A 12150-nucleotide genomic window follows, 5' to 3' on the forward strand; every position below is an offset into this window, starting at 1 on the left:
AGGCAAGAAGCACACAAGGGATTTACTTCCCAGTTACAACCCGTTCAGAAGGACAAAGACGAGACGAACATGGGGGAGACGGAACGAATAGTCTGGCGGGTCGCTGTTATGTCTTTTAATACATGGGTGACATGAGGTGGAATATGTTTTGATGTCATGACATAGCTTGAGGACATATCTTGGATACCGTAGTGATATTTCAAGTCCGACATTGGCATAGTATAGCAGTGCCATACAGTGGGTGTGTTACATTGAAGGACTCTGTCAAGGTAATTCAAAGATTTATTTCTAAATACGTTACACATGTTTGAAGGTGATTGCCGGAAAAAATGCGCAAACACTGAGATTTGTACAGTACTTACCGGTAGTTGTCGAGCTATAGCGTTCAGATGGTTTTCAGCATTTCAGTTTTCCTGATTTTTGGGATGTGGATGAAACAGGGACCGAGCATGCGTCACCCACTGTACAAGAAATTCAGCGCCTTTGTTGACATCAGCGGTTATCAGGCACAAGTGCGACATACAGATTTCAGGCAGTGAGAGTGTGGACAGGGCCTCGGCACTGGCATGGTCACTTTAGAGCGCCTCCTTGTGGGGATATAATCCAGCCACCAGAGGCTTCAAGCGGATAAACAGTATTTTTGTGTCTGAAACTTATAGCTATGTGTCGGCATATGAAAAAGTAGCATCCATTTTTCCGGGTTGTAACAGCAGCATTTGACTGACAGATGAGTGGGGCGTGGCTTCAAAGCATTCAGCAGACACGCCCACACAGCACTGAAGAGCGGAGAGAATTACTTGAATTTTTACAATTTTGAAGCCTCGTTTTTTTTCTGTATACTTTATGGTTTTCTTTATCATTCAACTTTGTTAAGGTTGTTCACCACATTCTTCTCTGCGGTGTGTGTATGTGTGTCAAATTTTAAGAAGACATTTATTTTCACTATTTTGGGACTTTAATAAAGAAAAGTGATACCATTTATATGCTTGAATAAACTACAATATAGTATTCTTAAAATAGATATAATATATGGTCAAATGTATGACTTAGTTCCCCCTCTTCTACTTGTTGTGATGTTACAAAACTATTCAATGAAGCTTTGTGCCTTAAATATTTTAGCTTCACTTTTCCATTAATGGAGCTTGTTATCATAGAGGTAATATTCATATTTATATATTTGAGAAGTTCCAGTTTCCCTCCAAAAAGTGAAAAATTACCACTGAAAGTATTTGATTAATTCTGAGTCCAGTAGATTCTAGCTAATCCCATCGCCTTTTTCACGATTTGCAGGATGGTTTACGGAGGTTGTCAGGAAACGAATACATCTTTTCCACAAAACGTGAGTTGCAATTAATAAATAAGTCAAAGTCATTTCGAGGCGAGCTCATTATTTGATATGAATCAGTTTTCCTGGGCAGGACACAAGAGCAGTCTGTTGTTTATTTATTTTTAAATCTTCCTTGTCATTTAGAGCCCCATCACATCCCCAGTCACCTGGCCACTCCTCTTTCCCTAAACGACATCCCCCCTCGTATAGCTCAGACCATGGAGAGTGAGGACTCTTGGGATTTTGACATTTTCAACTTAGAAGCTGCAACCATGAAACGGTGAGCCAACTGTTTTTATTGCTGACCTCGTTTCGAAGACGGAGAAATGGTCAAATACTGCCATGCTGGATTTCCTCCTTCCAGGCCTTTGACCTTCTTGGGTTTGAAAATATTTTCCCGCTTTGGGGTTTGTGAGTACCTCAACTGCCCGGAGGCCACTTTGCGCTCCTGGCTACAAGTGATTGAAGCCAACTACCACGCCAGTAACTCCTACCACAACTCTTCCCATGCGGCCGATGTCCTGCACGCCACCGCGTATTTTCTGTGCAAGGAGAGAGTCAAGGTAAATTCACAAATCTCAGACCATTATTCATAATACACGATTGACAGTCATAACACAGATGAGCTCCAGTACAAGAGCAGATATCTAGAATTTTGTCTTGACCAAAATGATAATGCTCACTTTTGACTGTCAGAGTCGTACGGTGTTGGTTTCACATTTATATTTACTATTAGGTAGTTGATGTAGAACTGAACAGCATTTGTTTGAGATATTTGTTCACTATTTTTAACGGCATAATAGAACTGGTACTGAACACTCCTTGTTGTGCCGGGCAAAGTAGAGAATTAAATTTCTGTGGGAATTGTTTATGAATGATGAAGACCTGAGGCTGAACTGAAATGCTCTGGAATGAATTGAAATGTAATATATATCAATATCAGACTTGAAATGCTTTCAAATGGTCAACAAGTGTGAAAGGAGCAGGTCAATTAAAAAACTAAATCTTCTAAAATTGTGAGTTTTATTTTGAAAATGTGGGAAATATTTGAGTGAGACTAGTTTCAAAGATGTCCCGAATAAAGCGAAACAGTTTGAAGTTGGAATGGTCGGAATTGGTCAAGAAATGTGGAAGAAGGAAAATATGTGTGGGCAATGTCTTTTATTATTTTAAATGGGTCTTTTGAAAAATGGGAATACAATAGTTACCAGTATGTCATGAGTTAACTGAAAAATTTACTGCAAGTTCTAAACGGTCTAGAAATTTGAAAGTCGGTGGTAAATGTGTAAACATTAGGAATAGGAACATTTCCTAAAATGTCCTGAATGAAACAAACATTTTCAAGTTCGGACTGATTTCAACTGGTGAAGAAATGTGAAGGGGAAGGTCGTCATGTAAAACACAATGCGTCTTAAATTTGGGAATCTTTTGATGTAAATATTTGAATTTTACTGTGAAAAGTGTTGAGCATTGGCAATGTGGGAATTCTTGGAACATGGCAAATAGTTTCTAACATGTTCTGAATGATGTGAAGAGTTTGAAATTGAAATGGGAAAAATGAGTTTTATTAAGGGAATGTGAAGCAAGCAGCTTTGTGAGCTTACTGTTTAGCCCAAGCGATGAGGTCATGCTCTGACTGAATTGATTCACACGAGGATCATTAATGTGATCCTTCTTTGGCGAGATGACAGTCTCGAAGAATTACCTTACCAGATGTTTTTAAAAACTTGGATATGTGGGTGCTGCACAAACATTACAGCTTGAAGTCATAAATTAAAAATTCCCAACTCTTTTAGTACTTTTGATAAATCATGGTTCAAAAGAATATCAACATTCAAAACCATACGTGCATCCATTTTGACTCTACAGAGGTGCCCTGAGGTCCAAGTGACCCAATTTACAAGGTATTTGAGGTGTGAGCCGTCATTCGACTGATTAGTGTATTTATTTATGTACTTATTTTGCTTCGACTCAAACCTGCAAAATGAGCACCGTATGGTAATATTAGTAAGAATAATAAATCTTTATTTGACAGGGACAATGCAGTCAAACATAGTTACTTGCTTGCAGCTAGTGTGTTGCATACAAAGGCTATAACTAATGCTAATTCTCAACTCCAGTCCCCCTTTGGGCTCTTCCAAAATATTGCAGGACAATATAAAATATATGATTTGCTGGCAGGGTTTCCGCCCCGCCAACTGCCCGAAGACGGCTGAGATGAGTTGAGGCTTCAGCACACCCTCGCGACCCTCGTGAGAATAAGCGGATCGGAAAATGGATGGATTGTATCGGTTCATATACACCAGTTCATTATACATTCACAATGAACATTCATAATGAAAGGGAAATAGGAATCGCCTCCTTTTTTCTTAAGATGGTCAGTGTTCCTTTCAAATGCAGTCCATAATTAAATGTCATGATAAGCATATTTTATCACTTAATAATTTTCTCAAAAATCTATACTATTGTTCATACGTGTGGGTTTTATTTTTACAAATCAATGATCAATCTAATGTGTTGAAAATGATTTGCGCTTTTTGACAAGACAATGTCCAATGTCCTTCAAATCCAGCCTCAAAACACATCTGTTTCGACAAGCCGGTTCACACAGACCATAAAGCCATTATTTTATTTATTTATTTATTTTTTTTGTATTTATTTTTTCTTATTTGATGTTGTTTTTAACATTGTACTCGGGTTTTTAGCTGCTTGTTGTAAGGTGTCCCTGAGTTTCTAGAAAGGCGCCCACAAATAAAATGTATTATTATTATTATTATTAATGTTAATGAGTGAACATGGTGTTTTGGGGAAAAGTGATGATTTTTGAGGGAGGCCGACAACGATTCCGCCCAAGGCCATTGTTATGCTTAGTTAACAATTCAACCTGTGGCCTCTTCATAGAAGGATGTGGCATGTTTGCATTACATTTGCATGTTCACTTTTAGTTTTGATAGCAGCCAGGTGGATTTCCTCAAATGTAACATGCGGTGTTCATATTCCTTCTGCTTTTCATGTGGCTTGCTGGAACAGCAAAGCTTAGATCCCATTGATGAAGTGGCTGCCCTGATTGCTGCCACCGTACACGACGTGGACCACCCGGGCCGCACGAACAGTTTTCTGTGCAACGCGGGAAGCGAGCTGGCAATCCTCTACAATGACACTGCTGTATTGGAGAGCCACCACGCAGCTCTCGCCTTCCAGATCACAACCCGAGATGATAAGTGCAACATATTTAAGAACATTGAAAGGTACGCCAGAGCACACTGACAGCACAAAACTAAAATATACGGGAATTAACATCTGCGTCCAGTTGTTCAATTCTCTAAATTTAACCACTGGTAAAACCCCTAACCCCCTGTTCAATTCTTAACCCGGTCTTGGCAAACTATCCGTTTCAATATGCGTTGTTCAAAACATGGTTAGTCACGTTGTTAGATAACAGCACCTTCAGAAGGTAACAGTGAGGTTACTGTCACTGGTTAGTACAAATATATCCTTTTGTTTAATTTCAGTTTTGAAAAAAAACAAAAAAACGGCTAATGTACTTGACCTTTAAATGAAATCTTTTTTTGTGAAAAGAGTGGGTGCATAGGCACAAACAACAGTCAGGACCCGTCCCTCCACCAGAAGGCAGAGTGAGTCTACCCTTTTGTCCACTGTTGTGACCCTAAATGTACAGTTGCTCAGCCGGGGGGCAAGAAGTATGCCCTCACCTGCTCTGCACCTCTCTCATCATGGGCAACTCCAGAGTGGACCAGAGTCCACCTCCTCTCAAGAGGTCTGCTACCAGAACCCAACCTGTGTGTGGAGCCAAGTCCAACTATGTCGAGTCGGAATTCTCTCTCTCATGCACATGCTAGGGCTCCTTCCCTCCCAGAGAAGTGGCATTCCAAGTCCCTCGAGTTAGTTTCTGTAGCCAGAAATCGGACTGCCAAGATCCCTGGCTTTGGATGCTGCTCAGCTCACTATGCACCGCCCCTTTTGGCCCTTACCACAGGTGAAGACCCCCGTTGCTTTTTCAAGCTGTGCCCGGCCAGGCCCCATGGGTGCAGGCCCTGCCACCTGGTGCTCACCAGTGAGCCCTGGCTCCTGAGGGAGGCCCTGGTGACCCTGGGAAACAATGTCCATACAGTATATTGTATTCATCAGACTGGGACTTTTGAGCCGTGCTTTATCTGGTCCCTTGCCTAGGACCTGTTTGCCATGGGTGACCCTGCCAGGGGCTTAAAGCCACAGACAACTTAGCTCCTAGGATCATCACACAAACCCCTTCACCATGGTAGGGTGACGGCTCATGGAGGGCTAGATTTTTTTTATTTTTTTTTTCCGAAGATCAGTATTTAGGCATGTAGTGGACACCTAGGGGGTTATATTATTTACACAATAATGCTTATGTCACTCAAGCAATTTGTTATTTGGGGCTATTGGGCATCAAAATGTTAGCCTTTAACATTAATCAATACCACAAAGTAGCTCTCGCTTTCAAAAAGATGGTGACCCCGGGTGTTTATTTTCCAAAAACCCATTATATCATGAAAGGTTTGGTTTTTTACCCCATGAGAAATCATACGGTTTGACTGCCTTATAATGACGTGAGCGGTATCCATTTTGACTTGAAAGTTGAAGTGATGGAACCATTTCAGTATGTTAATTACTTTCTATGTTTATAAATGCAGGATTCATATACAAAACGAGTGCTTTAAATTTTAACCTTATTTGGGGTTCAGTTGAATTAAAAAATAGTAAATTTATGGCTTTAACTTTCAGTTAAGCTTTTTGAAATGGATTATACAAATATGTTGGATGTTAATAAATTATAAGGTGATGCTATGTGCTCATTCCGCTCCAACCCCAACTTTCTGATGCAGTACTGCTGTCAGGTTGTTAAAGAGTTTGTATACCTAATCCGGGTTTAATATGATTCAAGTCAAAGCATAATAGCTCATGTGCACGGCTCCCCAGCGAGAGGGGGAAAGAGGGCGTGTGAACAAAGCATCCATTCATCGCCGCTGTCATTGAAGTTAGATTGGGCCGCTCACTTTCCGTGTTACTTCCATACTAATCTGTGATCTTTGCCTACCCCTACCTCCAGGAATGAGTATCGACAACTCCGCCAGGCAATCATTGACATGGTGCTTGCCACCGAGATGACCAAGCACTTTGAACATGTCAACAAATTTGTCAACAGCATCAACAAGCCGCTGGCTGCCCTGGAGGAGAACGGGGTGAGATGACCTCACGAGTAGTTCAAATCATGCTGTTTGAGAACTAGAGGTTCATCTGACTTGTAATCTGGTGTCGCCATAGACACATATATCTGTGCGGGGAGAGAATTCTACAACTTGGTATCATCTTTCTCGTCCTTGTGTGGAATGCCCTGCGCAGACTTTTCAAGCTTGTCTTGTCTTTTTAAGGAAAGAATGATACGGGTAACTGATAAAGGGCTTATTTTCTCTTTCAAATGTACGCAACAGATGCAAATCAAACTTTTCATTGTTTGATTTGACCTTTCAACTGATTTGACAAAAGGGTGATAGTGTGAACACTCAGCCTTGAAGGGCAAGAGTGATGTCAGACCGCAAAGCCTGTGTGGTTTGCACCAGTGAATGTTGAAACAAATGAGGGTGTATATCTTGTACATGTGACATGTTGTCATTAATTTGGTGCTTATAATCTGTCTGTTTTCAGGGTAATAATGACGACGAGTCGGTGAAAAGCATTTTGACGTCCCCAGAGAATCGCATCCTTGTCAAGCGAATGCTGATTAAGTGTGCGGACATCTCCAATCCATGCAGGCCTCTGGAGCTGTGTATAGAATGGGCTGGGCGCATTTCAGAGGAGTATTTTGCACAGGTGACATATGAGGGATTGCTGTTAGCTGCACCCGTGATCTGGTTTGACTGTATTTCTTGGTTTGTTAAAGGGGAAGTCAACTCCCCAATTTTCCATGCGGTCCCATTAGTGTAAACACGGCATCCTGATTAATGTTACGTTTGTGGAATATGAATTAAGCAACAAATGGGGGCGGCCATTTTGATGAAAATTTGAAAATGTCATCGCAGTTGCTCAGGGCTCAGGTAACGACCAATCATTCAGAAACCAATCGTTCACCTTCAGAAAACAGGTGATTGGTGAGCAACTGTCATGTCAGTTTTTGTCGACAGCAATGGACAAAATGGGCGTCCTCTGATGTGGGTTTCGCTGCTCAATTCGTATTGCACAAATATAATATTAATCGGATGAACATGTTTAGACTCGTGGCCCCACTTAGAACGCACTATGGCAAAGACTTCCCTTTCAAATCTTTCCCATTTTCATTGTTATGTTTTACGTTTTCATCTCATATCCCTGACCATATCAAACAATTTTGAATGATCTTTTGCACCATTCAAAGGAATCTAATTTTATTCACATATTGTTGTGAGAGTAAACAATACTCTCCTGAATCCATGCAGAGTTTCTCAGACAGGGATGGGAATTTTAGTCATTATGATTTGGACTCATTCGAATCAAGTTGTTTTGATGACTTGTGACTTCACTTGACAAAACCTCATGCCAGGAATGCCCTTTTGGGGGCTTAGTCTGTCACTACGTCAAACACCTCCCTTGCTACGCTTTCTCGTTCAGTTTTTGACCGGTGACCATATCATCAAGTCCGCCCGGAGAGGGAGCTGTTTGGACTTTCATCTGTAAAAATTACAAGTGTGCTGACCAAATTTTTTTGTTTGAAGAACTACTCTGTCCAGTAAAGATCAGTAAATTCCTTAGCCTTTTTTTGAACACATTCAGTAGTTGACTCAAGTTAGCCTGATATGATTCAGGGGAACCGACAGTCAGGCATTGGCTCAAGCTGTGTGTAAATGTTGAAATAGTTTCGAAATACTTGGAAATCGCTGCACAGCTTTCCGTGACTTGCCTTGTGACTTGCTTGAGACGCGGCAGTTACAACTTAAGACTTGCATAAGCGTGACTTGATTCCATCTCTTTTGTAATTCCTTGTTTCATTGAATAGACATTGTAATTGGCCGTAGAATTACAGTAGTCTTAACCAGACTGTGAAATTGCCCTGTTTTCTAAGAAAAATATGATCTCAAGAAAGTGTGATGAGTTATAATTTTAATATGTGAGAACAGTGTGATGATGATGATGATGGTGGATGATGACTGTCGTCTTTGTTACAGACAGACGAAGAGAAGAGGCAAGGCCTTCCAGTGGTCATGCCTGTCTTCGACAGAAACACATGTAGCATCCCAAAGTCGCAGATTTCTTTTATAGACTACTTCATCACGGACATGTTTGATGCTTGGGATGGTAAGCCTGTGATTACTAGAACAATCTATTATTCATGTTGAGTTTATTAAGAGAGGAATGCGTGCATTTCCATTATTGAGGAAACTTGTAAATACCCTGTAAAGTGATTTGGTTCTAAACATGTTATCAGTTGAAGGCTCTCAATTGCTCCAGGTGTGAGTGTGAATAGTGTCTATGTGTACCTTGTGATTGACTGCTGCATGCTAACTAACAAATAATGAATATTCTCTGTAGAGAACTATTAATTTTGCTGCATTTTACAAAGGAGTGATGTCTCCATGAATGGAAGGAGCAGCACAATGTCCATAAATTACGGCCATAATTGCCTGTTGTTTAACTGTAAAAATGCATGTTCCTGTAAAGTCCAAATATTATAGAGTGATATTTTTCTCATGAAATAAAACTCATAAAAAATTGTCGGGTCTTTTCGGAGGTTTCACTGGATTAGCATTTCCATTCATTTCAGTTGGAAAAAAATGTGTTTTTCATTATGAGGCTAATTGCAAAGGAATTAAACTTGTATCTCAAGGGACCATTGTATCATACTGTGTGCAGGGCTTTGTCTTGAAAACACAATTATTGAAGACGTGTGTTTTCATCACCCTCCCAAAATGACAAACAGGGGAATTTGGCAAATGCCAAAACACAAATATGCAGAGATGAACTGTATACTTGGTTAATAATTTCAGATGGGAAATACTGTACATGAAATCGAAAGAAAAGCTGCAAATCTGATTACTGATGATAAACGTTTTCTTTGAACTGTCTCCAGCTTTTGCAGACTTCCCCAATCTTATGCAGCACTTGGACAACAACTTCAAGTATTGGAAAGGCCTGGATGAGCGAAAGCTGCATAGCCTGCGACCGCCTCCAGAGTAGGCGGTGCATTCCCCCTGCTTGTGTTGTGTGGGTGCGTACGGAAAACACAGTCCTCCACAGTGACGTGCCGACAGGCATCTGCAGCGCTGGTATCGCCGGCACTTAAAAGCTTGTCCGAGGACAACTGTGGAAATAAAAAACAGACGTGGACACACGACAGCACCTTTTGGAACTTCTCGTGCCTCTCAGGCATTTGCAGTGTAGCTGGTCATGACATGAGAAGGGGGTTCCGGACAGGCCTCGTGGATAAGCTTCAGTCCCATGTGCACCATACCGGGCCGTGAAACTGACCTTGCTGTATGACGAGAAACTGCTTGTTTACTGAACGAGCCAGCAACACTGGAGGAGAGAATGGAAACGTGGTGCGAATAAATGAAGGTGTTCAATACGAGTCAGGTCATACAATCGTCTCCATCCTCCATCCTTATTCACTCAGTAAGGCAAGACTGCTCCTTATGCTCCTGGAGGCTGAAATATCAAAGAACCTATTGTTTCCTCTCAGCTCAATAACTGCTCATGCATTTCCATGTGCCCAACAGAAATGCATCCAAGTGGCATACCGTAACTGGCATGTGGGAGTGGACAAAAACCCTAATAATGCAACAATCATAGCTGAACAATGACATTCTATTTGGAATGCTCACTTATTTAGACTTACCGTATTTTCCATTTAAAATATCCGAATTGAACTTGTTGGGAAATAAGAAAATAGAGAGGGGGGAAAAAGCCAAAGCTAATCAATTCAGATAGAGCTCACTATGATCCATTTTATTTTCTTATCAAGAGTACAGTACCAGTTACAGACTTTTGTATTGCACTGTAAACCATATTAAAAATGTCTCCGTGTCGGCTGGTTAGGTTGCTGCATTGGAGAACAGGCTGTTATTGTTGATCATCAGGAGTTGTCGTGTGGATGCAATCATTGTTGCAACAAGCCTCACTCTCTGGTTTCATGCTGTAAACTGCTTGACATTTGACAACAGCAGAGATGTGTGAAAACCATTTGGACTTGAAATAGTTTTTTTCCTCACATATTTTTTTTGTATCTGGTTTATCCTACTGAAAAGACTTGCCTTATTTTATACAATATTTATACAGTACATCCCACTGTGCAACTGCAAGAGACATCTGGAGTTTTTATTATAACATAGTCAGGTTATGTTCAAATAAATCTCAATATTTTTATAGACTTTTACACTGGATTTGCAGCAAATGAGATCAACCGTTATAGGGATCTGAATACCTGTGAATTTGGTGTTCACACAAAGCATGTATGTCGAAAAATGAGTTGGTTAATGACGGAGGATGTGCATCATAGAACTGTCTATCACTGTTTTGAAGCGGCCTCACATTGGTTTCAATCCCAACATCATTCTATTCTGGCCACTTGTCTCCAGCATCCTTCCGCACGGACCCAGGGAGCAGATTCATCTTCAAAGGTGGATTCAGTTTGGTTACTAATGATATACATTGAAAAGATTGTTGCTGATGAATAATATTTCCTTGTTAAACAGTATATAAATGCCATCGGCAAATAACGGTTTGTCGTATGAAGGCGGTTACTTTGTATGTTAGTTTTTTTTTTTCCTTTGATGACACAACTGTACACTCAATCAGAAGTCTTGTTTCTTCCTTCTGATTCACATCTTGGTCTGAGGGCACAGAAAAAAATAGAAACTGTTCAATGAAAAATAAAAAGAAATTATTCAACGGCGGTGCCTCTTCCCACTCATGTGACTGCTTTTCCAGTTATCATTTGCCCCAAGTTATTTCTGTGACAACAAAGTTGCTGTCAGGAAGCAAACCTCAAATTTTGCCGCTGAAACACATGGGACAAATGTCTCACTCATGATTTAGACTTTATATACTGAACGATGATCACCAGATCTGCACTGAAAGAGGAATGGCCCAATGCACATCTGCCGCTGGTAAACTAACTGCACCACTGCTAAATTAAGAATCACCAGTCATTAATATTTATCCTCTCTGGTAGACAGGAGTGGGCATATCTGATGTTGATGGTAAAAGATTTGATCACATCCACGGGATTCTTCCAAATAGCTTGGTTGAACGAAACACAGATGTTGCCTTGGAATTCATGATCAACTTGCGTCCCATTGTGAAGTGATGCAATACTCAGAAAGTAAAAATGCTTTCCCGATAGAACCGTCTGTAGTCTGTGGGGCAATTTGATTTCTTTTATGTTAACTGGTTTAGGCATTCAACATAGGTGATATTATGAACATAAAGCTTGATCTTTATAGTGAGCGCCTACAAGGAAAAGACTTCATATCAATCAATCAATAACAAAATACCGGTACAGTGGGCAGCACAATTTTTGTTGAGGTACATCTGACAGCAGTTTTAAACTGAATTTTGGGTGCAGAATCCAAAACGGAGCTCGGGTTTTCTCTACCACCTCAAGTCTTAGATTTATAGGATACCCCATTTACTTCGAAAACAAAATTGAACGTGTATATACAATGTGTAAATAAAATGGAATATAGTTACAAACTCTGAAAACAAAAAAAAAAAGACGGCATCAATCGAAATAGAACTTAAAACGGTTTGCCCAAGGCAACAAGGTTAAGAGAAATGCCAGCACCAATCCTCTAAATTTCTACCATGTTAGA

At 40.5% G+C, this 12150-nt stretch overlaps 1 protein-coding gene across 2 annotated transcripts in view; it reads left to right on the forward strand.

Moving 5' to 3' along the window:
• pde8a (phosphodiesterase 8A) overlaps positions 1–11227 on the forward strand; it is a 63973-nt gene extending 52746 nt beyond the window's left edge. For both annotated transcript variants that reach the window (XM_052064446.1, XM_052064447.1), the window contains 8 exons: positions 1291–1339; positions 1472–1607; positions 1692–1890; positions 4358–4575; positions 6420–6552; positions 7016–7180; positions 8509–8638; positions 9411–11227. In XM_052064446.1, coding sequence (XP_051920406.1) covers positions 1291–1339; positions 1472–1607; positions 1692–1890; positions 4358–4575; positions 6420–6552; positions 7016–7180; positions 8509–8638; positions 9411–9517 — 1137 coding nt within the window. In that variant the 3' untranslated portion in view covers positions 9518–11227. The remainder of the gene's footprint in view (positions 1–1290; positions 1340–1471; positions 1608–1691; positions 1891–4357; positions 4576–6419; positions 6553–7015; positions 7181–8508; positions 8639–9410) is intronic.
• The last annotated feature ends 923 nt before the right edge of the window (positions 11228–12150 follow it).

The sequence above is a fragment of the Hippocampus zosterae genome, chromosome 4, assembly GCF_025434085.1.
Source record: "Hippocampus zosterae strain Florida chromosome 4, ASM2543408v3, whole genome shotgun sequence".
Lineage (NCBI taxonomy): Eukaryota > Metazoa > Chordata > Actinopteri > Syngnathiformes > Syngnathidae > Hippocampus > Hippocampus zosterae.